Source organism: Sceloporus undulatus, chromosome 1, assembly GCF_019175285.1.
Source record: "Sceloporus undulatus isolate JIND9_A2432 ecotype Alabama chromosome 1, SceUnd_v1.1, whole genome shotgun sequence".
Lineage (NCBI taxonomy): Eukaryota > Metazoa > Chordata > Lepidosauria > Squamata > Phrynosomatidae > Sceloporus > Sceloporus undulatus.
In genome coordinates, this window is record NC_056522.1 from 72,031,193 (window position 1) to 72,044,340 (window position 13,148).

A 13,148-nucleotide genomic window follows, 5' to 3' on the forward strand; every position below is an offset into this window, starting at 1 on the left:
AAGGCGTTTTCCACCAGATTTCATCAAGTTCGTTCACAGTCACTTCAATCCCTCTATTTTTTATCTTCTTTAAATTTCATTTAATTTGCATGTATTCCAACCAGTTCAATGTAATCCTTCCTTGATTAATTCCTCTCTTTCTTCATTCTGGCTTCCCTTTTACTCCCACCTTTACTATTCTTTATATGTTAACCATTTTGATTTTTTCCTCCCATTCTTGTAAAAAGGCTTCCTGTACCGAAATCCATAGGGGAACTTTCTATAAACTTATCTCTAACTTTTACCCCAGATTGGAAGCCGAGCCTTCCTTATGTAATGATTTTTAAAATCCTTGTATGATACCTGCTTTATAAAAAAGATAGGCATGCCATCCCTTCCTTATCCTTCTCCTTCTAAATTTAATAAATCTAGGTTTTCCAATTTTACCCAATCTTGTATCCAGTTGAATTTCCGGCCCACATATAATTTAATATCGGGTGCCGTATATTCTCCACGTTCTCAAACATCTTTCAATGTTTCCCATTTAATTCTAGATTTTCCACCTTTCCATACACAATTTTTCATAGCCTTATTTATATTTTTTAACAATTCCCCTTTCACAACAATGGGTAAAATTATAAAAAAGAAAGAAAGCTTTGGCAGAATAGACATTTTTAACAAGGCAATTCTCCCAAGAATTGACAGTTGCAGATTATTCCATTTTAGTTACTCCTTTTTGATTTCTTTCCATTTAACTACATAATTATTTTCATATAAGTCTTGATTATATTTGTGAGACGATCCCCAGATACTTAACCTTCTTTGTATTAAACAGCCCGATTTTTGTGCTATTTTCTCCCCTTCTTCCTTCCCCACATTCTTTGTTAACATCTGTGTCTTTTCTTTATTGACTTTAAACCCCACACTATTTCCCAATTCTTTAAATTCACACATTAGATGATTTACTCCTTTCAATGGATCTTCCAGATTACAACCCAATTCCTGCTCAATTATAAAGGCCTATCAAAACATTACATTTGCTATTTACTGGAACCCTGAAGTCCATAAATCAGAAAACTAGATACAAAATGGTGACTGGGCTGGAGCCAGTTACATGTTGTATCCAATATACTGAACATTTCTATATGTGTATAGAATTCTATATCTGTCCTAGACTGCCGCAGCACAACCCACACTATGCCAATAAGAATGGCTTAGCACAGCAAATGGAAGCAGTGCACAGGCCGCAAGGAGTCAGCACTTAGAGAGCAATCCGAAAAACCAAGCCAAAGTCAGGATACCAGAAGTCAGAGCAGTCAAATCAGTCCAGGGTCAAAGCAGCCAGAAGATAACAGGGTCCAGTCCATTCCAGGTCAAAGCACAAGGAGCCAGTGCGGCAGCAATCACACCAAAGGATCATGCCATAAACTCTGGCCCTGGTTGATTCCTCTCTGCACCTTAAGTAAGGGAAACTCTCCCCCATGCCACCTGAGGCTGTTGCTAATTGCCTCTCTGCAATTCTCCTGATCTGCGCCTGCAAGCACTCTCAGCCCTCTCTTGTTATAGGTAGGACCTCCAGGCATGATTCCTCCCCAGAGTCACCACTGGGCTGTTGCACCACAGGAGGCATCTCAGCCTGAGAGTAAGGAGACTCCGCTCTCCATAACTGCCAGCCTGAGAGGAAGGAGACTCCGCCCTCCATAACTGCCATCCGCCAGCCTGAGAGTAAGAGGACTACGCCCTCTCAATAACTGCCATCCGCCAGCCTGAGAGGGAGTTCACCAGGCAGGTCCAGGCTTCCATCAGGGCTAGCCTGGAAGAAGGAAGAGCCCTCCCTCCAATACATCTGCCTTGGTGCAGGCCTCAGAGGGAGAGAAGAACCACTGGACCTCATCCCCTTTCCCTCCACCATTCCCTTCTCCTTTTGTTTCGTGTCTTTTAGATTGTAAGCCTGAGGGCAGGGAACTGTCTGATTAAAAATAACAATTGTAAGCCGCCCTGAGAGCCATTAGGGCTGAAGGGCGGGATATAAATACATAAATAAATAAATAGTAAAAGGCCAACTGCATCAGATAGTTTACTTGCTGTTATTAAATTACTGAACAGGGGAATATGCTGAGTGATCTACTGGCAGAGCAAGACAGAACATTAAGGACATGTCATAGTAGGGGAAGAGTAATTACATCAAGGAAGGACAACTGTGAGCCTTCAGACATAGTGTTGTTGACTGCAAGTTACTGTTCCTTATGCAGTATAGGCATGGGAGCTGCAGTCCAACAACAGCTGGAGCCATCATTGCTTACCTGTAGGTTAGATAGTCGAAAGCCAATCTCGTCTATGGAGGATTCCTTACTACCACTGGCCATATTTTTTATGGGAATCCATTTGATATTTAATGTCACGTTATTTAATCTGGAAGACTGCTATGATTGGGAATTAATGAAGAACAGACTAGTCTAGCATATGTTACAGGGAACAGCTTGAGGCAAGAGAATTTTCCCAGTTTTATCTCCTGATTTCAAAAAAACAGCAGCAAATTAGATGGGGAGGGTAAGAAGAGTATGTGTGGTGGTCTATGACAGTAGTTACCAACCATTGGACCATCAGATGATTTGGAGTTCAGCTCCCGTAATTCCTGACTATTAGCCAAGTTGGCTGGAACTTTTAGGGCAGCCCTAGTGGTTAAATGCCAGTACTGGAGCCACAACATTGTGAGTTTAATCCCAGAGGGCTCCAGGTTCATTCAGCCATCCATCCTTTCATAGGTAGGTAAAATGAGTACCCAGCTTGTTGGGGGCAATTGGCTTATACATTGTAAACTGCTTAGAGTGTGCTTAGTTCATTATGAAGTGGTATAGAAATGTAAATGCTATTGCTGTTGCTTTTAGGAACTGAACTCCAATGCAAATGGAAGACCAAAGTTGGAAACAAGCCCATCCACCTGTCCGCATGTCCCCTTGAGCATTAATTTAATTTAGAAGGTGTTTGTGATGATTTTGCAAAACAAGATGTGAATCAGTTGCTGTAAAATTCAGCTAGTCTGAGCAAACTGGAATAGTATTGGGTTCTCCCAGGTTACTGGCACTGAGAGAATTTAATGTCTGTAGAGTGCCTCATAACATTCACATAATTGCTAATGATGCCTCTGTTTTCTTGCATCAGAGAGATGATGGCAGTGAAATTATTTCAGAGATTACCAGAATTGTAAAGGAAAAATCAGCAAATCCAGCCAGATGCAGACTAGAACCCATTTAGCAAATATTTTGCTGTCATAGCACCAGAGACCCTTCTTTTCTGCAACTATTATGCTCTCACATCGAGTAGACAATTTGACCTCTTCCAAGAAGTGTGACATATTTTGTGCTGGCCAGAACCAGTATCTATTACTTCAATCTTGGGAAAGTTTCTTGAGTGTGTGATAGCCACTCAGCTTCCATGGTCTCCTGCATGAAACTGGTTATGTTGCCAGTTCAATCTAGTTCATACATAATTCAATATACTGTACGAGGTAGTTCCTACAAAGCTGTAACACTCAATCTAATTCAATCTAATTCCTACATAGCTGTAACACTCTTGGTCCTGAAAATCAGAGAAGAGAAGTACCTTTGGTCACGAAAACTACCAACTCAGTGATATGGTGTCAGCCTGTTTGGGATGGGATGTGCTTCTGTTGAAAATTCAGATTTACAGTCTGAGAGTCCTACAGAATATCGTTTAGCTCCTCAGTATTTAGGTGGTAACTGTAGCCAGAAATATTTTGCTTAGTTTTGGCTAGTACTCTGTTCGACCTAGCATTGTTTATGTCAGCCAGCCCCAGGCATAACTAAAGGTTTTGGTTACTACCTTTTAAAGTCTTTAATGGCTTAGAGAATGCCTCCACCTTTATCAGTTTGCCTGCTGTCTCAATACTAGCTTCTACATCTAACTCAATCCAAGATACACTCCCTCACATAGCAAACTTCTCAATTACCCCATGTGAGCACATGCAGAAAAAATATTGCAAATACATCTTGTTTATGATTGGCTTTTGAAGGACCATTTCCTGATGTCAGTTGTTTCTCCAAATGACTTGTTTTCACCTATTTCTGTCTCTCATTCAGAACAAGCTGCCTTTTTGATTGGCATCTTCAGTACTTTGTGGTTAGCAAAACCAATAGCTCTGAGAACCAAAGAAAATTTCATCTTTCTTTTGAAAGCATTGCTGTTATCTAGCTATGGAAAACTTCTACTGATTCCAGCTGTTATTTGGGAGCATGACTATACTCATTTATGCCTCAAGCTCATTAAAGTTTTCGTCTTGACATCAAACTCTCAAGCAATTAGAGGTATTTTTCTAATTCTATTCTGCTAACACAATAAAGCTCCCAAGTAGATCAGGATTGCATATACTGTATTCATTCAATCCAGGTACAGTGGTGCCTCGGGTTACGAAAATAATTCGTTCCGCGGCCGCTTTCGTAACCCGAAAAGCCTTCGTAAGCCGAAAACCCATAGGCGCTAATGGGGAAAAAGCCGCGGCTCCGCCGCGGCTCCATTTAAAATAGCGCCGGAGTTTTTTCGTAACCCGAAAAAACTTTCGTAACCCGAAACAATAAATCCCTATGGGATTTTTTCGTATCCCGAAAAATTCGTAACCTGGGTATTTCGTATCCCGAGGTACCACTGTACAGTGGTACCCCGGGATACGAATGCGCCGCCTTACGAAATTTCCGGGTTACGAAAAAAATCCATTTAAAAAAACTGTTCCGGGTTACGAAGGTTATTTCGGGTTACGAAAATTTTTTTGGTGCTTTTCAGCGCTATTTCGCACGAAATCGCGGCTTTTCCCCATTAGCGCCTATGGCTTTTTCGCCTTACGAAGATTTTCGGGTTACGAAAGCGGCGGCGGAACGAATTAATTTCGTAACCCGGGGTACCCCTGTATAGAGCTGCCAACAGTTGCAGGGCTTTACCAGTATGAAACAGAGACAGACTTTCCATCATTAAGATGTAAAGTATTGCAGAAGGAAACTTTCAAGTGAACAGTTTTTAATCACAGTTTTTTGTGGGTTTTTCGGGCTATGTGACCACGTTCTAGAATAGTTTCTTCCTGACGTTTCCCCAGCATCTGTGGCTGGCATCTTCAGATTCCAGCCACAGATGCTGGTGAAACGTCAGGAAGAAACTCTTCTAGAACATGGCCACATAGCCCGAAAAACCCATAAAAAACTATGGATGCTGGCCATGAAAGCATTCGACTTCAGTTTTTAGTCACTTTTTATCTTTATAATTGCATTTTATTCTTTTAACTGTAGGTTTGAATTGTTTTAAATACTGTAAATGTTTTAATTCTATTTAATGATTACTTTTTGTATCTTTTAGCTGTACTATTTTTAAAACTGTAAACTGCCTTGAGGCCCAATTTTGGAAGAAAAGCAGGATACAAATAAATATATCAACAATTTAATTCAGAGAATTACCTGACATTAGACCCACACAGATGTGAAATTTGTACAGTACACCAAAATAGCAAAACTAAAGACTTAATCTGGTAGAACTGACATTATGGTTGAACTCAGAGTTGTAAAAATGTTCACATTTTGAAGCAGTTGTGGGGAAAACAGCTTTTTGTGACTTTTCTTTCATTAAAAAAATTGGAGAAAGTTGATATACATGCAATATATGCAGTACTTACTTTCACATCATACCCAAATGTATTCTACTGAATTAGCAAAGTAAAATGATTCATGCAGAGCTTAACATATAAAATTTGACTTTTTGGCATACTTACAAAAATTTAAAATAAAAAGCCTTAATTTTATACAAGAACAATTGTAAATATACTTATAACAACTCTGTATAAAAGAGGAAGCCGCAGATTGATGCACTGAGTCCGGTTTGAGCACATGTATTTTAATTTTGGATATCTGAGAACTAAGGGGAAAATGAAAACAGAAATTTGGTCATAAACAATATTTGGAGTAAAACAGTCACCCTCTGGAATAAGCTGGCAGCATATTTTGATTCAACATGTAAAGTTGAAAATATTAAAAATATGGACCTCTTCAGTGCACAAGCAATGAAGCCCCCCCCATGCTCTAATCATTAAGACACAGTAATGGATTTGATTTTTGCTTTATGTATCTAATATATGCTCAAGAATTAGTGTTCTCCATTTCTGAATAGAGTTTTACATAGATATCTGCATTATGTGTCTCGGCATTTCATGTGTGTAAAATCTTACCTTAAAAAGTATTTCCTTAAGGACAAAACAAAAAATATTTCATCAGCTTTTATCCCCTACTTCACAACACTTTCAGTTTTTGTTTGGAATTTTTTTATTTTTGCAGTTCTTTCACAATGGGATGTTAATAAATTCTAGATCTAGTCTTGATGCCATTTAAACCTTCTATTGAGCCTTTAAGAAAGTCAGGCAAAATCACTTCTGGTTTTCCATGGGATTCAGTGCCTAATATTTCTCTGAATAAGTATTTACATTTATTAACAGCAAAGAGTTATGTCTCACCTTGCCAATCTGAACAGCCATTCTAATAATTAGATTTAGAGTCAGTACATTTAAATCCCATTCCCAAAGTTTAAAATATTTCTGACTTCTTACAAGATTTTGCAAGTCATAATTTTGAAATAGTGTACCTGTCTTGGAAAGGAATTAAAAAAATATTATTAATGGAAACCCATAGCCTAATTTTCACCTGCCTTAAAAACAAATAAGACTGATAATACAAAGAACTACTCATAAATCTTATTCTCAGTTGTGTTGAATGAAGAAAGTCTTCCTACATACTCCACTGTGATTTTATGATTACCAGTGTCAACCAGTTATGGAATTTAAAGCTGATCTTATTGGCCTTTTTAACTGGTGAATTCATTAAATATAAATTAATTGATATCATTACATTTAAATAATATAATTAAATATAAATATAAGTTAATATATGTGCCTTTTTCAATAAGGAACGAAGTTTAATGAACAATCCTGTAACACTTTCTCATTTATAGGAGGGTATAACAATGCCAACTGCAGAGCCTGTTTGGAGACATAGAGTAATACCAAGACTTAGGATCCTGCAGATTCACAGAATGCCTGCCCCAAAATACACTCATTGCTGGTTAGGAATTGGTGCTAATGTTCTCCACCCCTGGGGAAAACTTTTAGTAAAGTGTGTGTTGTTCTTTCAGTAGCCTTTCTCACCACTGGTGGAGCAGAACTTCCACTGCATTCGGGGGCCATTCGGTCCCCTTCCTAAGGATCATGCAGCAGTTCCTTAATCTGATTAATAAAAGCTATTGCTCAAGGTTAGAAGGAAAGGCCATCTTGAGCAATGCACCAGAACCAAGATAGCACTAAAAAACTTTTCCCCTTGCTAATTAGGACCGATGTCCCATTGATTAGTTAGGCTTCATTCGTAGCCATGAATTGTTAACCAGAAGTAAGAGGCATAGCTGTGTTAGTCTGGAATATCAGTATACAAAGGGATCTTGTAGTACCTTTGACACTAATAAAGTAAGCAAAAGAAATTGTAACATAAGTTTTGATAGACTTTGGGGCAAAATAGACCACCCCTTTGCACTGGCTTCCGGGCGGCTTCAGAGCATGAAGTTTAGATGCCACACACTCTGAAGCCACCAGGAAGCCAGTGTCATGCTGCCCACCTGCCCTCATGTGAGCTGTCTTCAGGGCATTTTGGTGGCGCAGCAGCAGAGAGGGAAAAGACGGCTTTTTGCCTGCTCAGAAAGGAACAGCAATTTGCTGCTCCTTTTTGGGCTGGCAAAAAGCTGGATTGGGGCCACGCTGTGTGGTTGCTGCAGCCCAGCTTCCCACTTGCATTTTATAGCCAATTATGGGATGCAGTCAGGCATTATTGCAGGGGAAATGGTGCCAATGCTGCCGTCAAGCTGCATCCCACCTAAAACCTGGTTACAAACCACATGCAGCTGACCAATTTGCAAAGTCGGAAGCTTTGGGTTTTTTTTAATGCAATAAACTCTTTAGTCTGTGCATCTGAGGAAGTAGACAAAGTCTATGGAAGCTTATTCTACAACTTCTTTCACTCAAAGGTGCTACAAAATCCCTTAGTATACTAACCAGAAGTATTTGTTAATCACTGTGGAAAATTATTTGAAACCTATTGTTGCTTATTTCCTTTCTTTTACAGTTACCTTGAACACAAGCCGAAAACTTTGTCTGGTGGCCATCGTGAATGGATTAATTTTGGAAAATGGCATCATCCATTTGTTCCAGAGGATAGGATGGAATGTTTGAAACACTATTGTATTTTGATAATGGTGAAAATGTTTGAAATTGCACAGAAAAAACTGCCTTACAAGTTACTTGTACCTACTAATAAGACTTTTCAGGAGATAGTAATATGAAAAAAATTTGAAAACAACCCAGGAAATTTAGATATGATGCACTGATATTTAAGTTTTATAACATATTTGAGTAATCTTAATTTGTTAAAAAGATCTTAGAGTGGTGCTAATGGTGGCCATGATTGCTAAGAACCAGTCAGTTATGGCCCATTTTCATACAGTACTTTACATTAAAAGGGGGGAAAAAGAAATTTGATTAACTGTCTCATGGTGAAAAAGGAAGAAATTTGTTTACTGAGAAGGGAGCACAAAATGTTATCCTATTAAAACAGTAAAACATCATTAAAACATAATGATGTCAATGGCATTCTTAAATGTATGTCTATATCTGTATCCAGCCTTTTGGCTGTTACTAACCTCACAGTTCAGTTGGGGGTGGAATCTAACAGCACCAGGAAATGAAGCATGAGCTTTTGTGGATTTCAATTCACTTCTTCAAAGATGCTGATACAGTGTGTTAAGCAGTTACATTGTTGTGACTGCTTTCCTAAAAGTCAGATCTGTTCAAGTAGGAAAATAGTCTAAGAAGAATTCTTTTGTTATACTTGTAACTATTATGAAAGAATGTACAGTGGGCCGGATCCCCCTGTGTAAGGGAAAATCCACCTATGCTCGAGCCCCATAGGAAATAATGGTGTGCGTGCATGAGGTGGAGCAGTGTGTGTACGCCGCGGGCACGCATGCGCCATTTTTTGCCTTCCCAAGCAGCTTCAGCGTAAGCTGGAAGCTGCATAAAATGTGTTCATGCATGGCGCAGGCGCACTGTACAGTGGGCCCTCTCCTTACACAGGGGATCCATTCCGGATCCCCTCACATAAGGAAAAATCCATCTATGTTCGAGCCCCATAGGAAATAATGTAGTGTGCCAACAGACCATTGTCTCAGTATTTACACTGCTGGAAATTGTAATGATATCTCAATTGAACCATTTCTCTTTCCAGTCTTCCTTTGATTTATTTTATATGCTTCATTTTGTTTTTTATATTTTTATTTATTTCATATTATTTTTAAAGTTTTTGTTATTATTTATGGGTTGCACAACCAAATTAATGTTGTAATGTTATGAGGACCTGTAATGTCATTGCCAGAGAAGCTGTCAGAACAGTTTGCATCAGGATTTATGGCAGGGTCTTGTCCCTGTATTTCCATCCATGTTATATGTCACATTGTGGTGCGTAATTGTTTATGGTGTGGGGGCATCTCTAGGTATGCCATGCACAACCTTTGAGAAGGCAGTATTATTTATCAGAACTGGTTATAAATCACTGATGATGCATTTGGGTGGACTCAGCTGGGAACTATAGATGACAAACTAGTGTTATTAGACCATTTCTTGTGTTATAGTATCCCACCATTCTATCTCTTGTAGTAGATTGTTACCAGGTATCAATCTTGCCTTGTTAATTTGTTTTTTTCACTTCACTGGATAACAGTTACCATTTGACAAATGCCTGCTATAAATCCATGAGTTGAAAGTCCCTGTGCTGGAGGGCTTGACTGTAAACAGTAAATTTGATTATATGTTCTGGATGGAAGTGGGGAGCTTCCACATAAGCATGTATAGTGATCAGTGGGCTTTTGATGCAGTGTGTTACTACACAGTGATATCAAGAAAGTGAACTTGTTGTGTGGGTTGTTCCAGGCTTGGAGTGATGGTAAAGGAAAGTTGTTGAAATTCCAGCAGAACTTCTCTAGTGATTCCATAAGTCCAGAAAATAAAGCTGTTGTAAAGATGTAGAGAAAAAGTTTTGGGTTCAGGAAATGAGGAAATGTTGTTCTATGTTAGCCTAGTAGATGTTTATATACTGTAGCACCATGCATGTGCCTGTAACAATGCCATTAATTTGAAAGGACATATTATTCCCAAAAGTGAATCGTTATGAGTCGGTATAAAGTGAAAGTTTGGTGGTTAGGTATGTGCAGCCCCTTTCAGAATGGTATTCTTAATGGCTTGTAGTCCATCATAATATGGGCCATTGGCATAGAATGATGCCCCATCCATAGTGGCTATGATAGTGTTCTCTGGCAATTTATGGCTAGCTCACATAGCTTGGAGTATTAGCATCCTTCAGTCTGAGAAGTGAGTCCATATCGCCAGATGCCTTGACAGTGAGGGTTTTAGTGCTTGAGACAATGTATTGTATATCTACTGCATATTTTAGTAGTAGATAGAAGGTGCTTATTTGAGGCTCCCAGAGTATGTCAATATGGCACTGGTTCTGTACATCAATGGGGAATTCTCTGAGTAATTTCTATAGTTCTTTCTGATATTCATCAGATGGGATTCTGTAAAATGTGATGTTGGACACTTATCTCTCAGCTTCCTATATGTGTTCCATCTTGTTTGTGATGACTATGTCCCTGTTTGTCAGCCTGTTCAGTGCCAATAGTGGGATTGTTTCTGAGACTGGATAGTAAGGAGGACTAACCCCTGAACAGACTTGTATATTTTTTGTAATTTCTTCTTTCTGATAATTTTATATGACAAATATTCTGAAAAGCAGAGGTGTATTAGTTATAAAATATTTTATCCCATCCAGTTTGTGGAAACCATCATCAACAGGAATGCTTGGCACCTGACTTGTGTCAGAATAGGTATTGCACTCCAGAATGATTGTGAAGTAGTTACTGTCAGGAGAATACTAATCCAGGCAAAAGTGAGGAATGTAATGATCATCTTATGATTCTGATGTTGTTTTCAGTCCTCTGATGCTCCTGAGCTTCAGATTACAAAAAAAGGCAAAGTCGCAGCAGCAGAAGCTATTAAAAACTGAATTAAAAATTCATGGGGTCACCATAAGTTGACAGGCAACTTGAAGGCACATACACAATATAAAATGTGAGGATGAAAAGCCATAATGTAGGGAAGCAAGGAAGCAAAGATACAAAAATAGTCTTAGAATAGGCATCAAATTAGCCCAATATGAATGGATCATAGTCTGTTTTAACACTGTCACGTTCCTGATAAATGATTACCATGTTTTGATGTGCAAGAATATTTCCAGGACTTGCTTCCTCTATCTCCCCACCCCCCATCCTTCATAGTGAAACTGAAATAGAAGTTGCCTAAAACAGAGACAGTTAAACCTATATTCAGGAAACTTAAACCATGCTTTATAGTCCAATTACAACTAAACTATAAAGTTTTAGCAGGGTGCTACTTGTACCTCAGAATAAAAGGCACTTGTTTTGAAGTTGCATTCAGGTTAATGTGTTCACATATGTATGTATTTGTTTTATTTAATACTTAATAACAGATATTTTGTTTCACTTTGTTATTGTGATAACATTGCATAATAAAAAAATAAAATACTTAATTACAATAGTATGAAAAAAAATCAGGGTAGCTGTGTTGGCCATTTAACAAATACAAACAACAATCCATCAGTGATAGCTTTATAAAAATGCTTCATTTACAGTATGTGTGATTTTTCAACATTTCCATCATGGATGGTGCAGATTCTGCAGGACATAGATGATCAGGGTGAATCCTGGTGAGCAGTAACTAACTAATCAAAGCAAATCTCCCCATGTATTTTCAGTTAAACTAAAATTGCAATTCATTGACATATGGAGATATTTTTAATAGCATTGTGTTTTTAAAAGGTTGCACTCTGCCTCAGATCCCATGGTGGGAGAAAGTTGATTATTAAATAAATAAATGAATTCTTTTTGGGTGCCCAAATTGCACAAGTATGTGTTTTACTTAGGTTGTGGAGTATTGCTTACCTCTGTGCCATATTCTTGAAATTCTTTTCTTTCTGGAATGCCTTTTCTTACCCACATGAAAGGCATACTGCCAATGTGTGGAGTGGAAAAGCTGAAAGTGCCTTTTTTAAAAAATGACTACCCATAGAAAAATGGTATTGAAAACTTCTAAGCAACCTTTTCTTGACATGTTAGTATTTTTATATGCAGGAAATATTTCTGTGTTAAGGAGAATTTGGTCATACTAATTCCCACCTGCTATCTGAATTGGTAATGCTTACTGCAGACTTAAAGCCATTAAGTGAATGACGAATTACAGTCCAATCCTATCTGGATATACTGTGAAATTTAGCGACAATGAGTACATATGGACTTCCTTCAGTTAACTGCTGCAGGATGGGGATGTCATTTAATTCATTTCCACATGTAAGAAAATTTCAAAAATTTTATTCTCATTGGAAACCTCTACAAGGTGTGGTTTTTCTATTACTATTTGCATTTTGTTGTACAAAACATTGTATTTTGCATGAAGTGCATTCTGTTTTGTTCCAAATACGTTTTTGTGTAAAAATACATGGAAAACAGGGCAGAAAGCCCTGGCATTTTCATTTTTGCGTAATAATGAAAAATCTTGGAGTGACTGGTAATTTTTTTTGGATGACACACTTTCCATTGTGGATGAGTGAACTTGTGAATATTCTTTACATTGCTATCATAGAATTGCAGCCAGAACAAATTGTACAGAAGACAGAACAATGACTGACAATTCAAACTTGTTGCTGCTTTTTTTCCTAACTGTACCATCTTGGTTGTGATTTGTATGACCTAATTTCCTCCAGCAGAGACAAAATATCACCAATGGCATAAAACAGCATATGAATCCTTTTTTTTCCTCTTTAAAATTTGGTGCTCAAATATTTGGTGCATCAAGTTTCTATATAGATGAACTGATTCAGTAAAAAGTCTTGTGTCATTTCGTCTGTATCTTAGGCCGGTTACAGACCGGCACTTTAGTGCGTGACAAGCACGCACTAGGGTTACAAAAGGGCGGTGCTTCTGCACCGCCCTAACCCTAGTGCGTGCTCGTC

At 38.3% G+C, this 13,148-nt stretch overlaps 1 protein-coding gene across 1 annotated transcript in view; it reads left to right on the top strand.

Annotated features, from left to right (window-relative positions):
- Positions 1-8,659, top strand: part of ARV1 (ARV1 homolog, fatty acid homeostasis modulator) — a 23,916-nt gene extending 15,257 nt beyond the window's left edge. The window contains exons 4-5 of the mRNA XM_042446174.1: positions 4,080-4,304; positions 8,136-8,659. Coding sequence (XP_042302108.1) covers positions 4,080-4,304; positions 8,136-8,242 — 332 coding nt within the window. The 3' untranslated portion in view covers positions 8,243-8,659. The remainder of the gene's footprint in view (positions 1-4,079; positions 4,305-8,135) is intronic.
- The last annotated feature ends 4,489 nt before the right edge of the window (positions 8,660-13,148 follow it).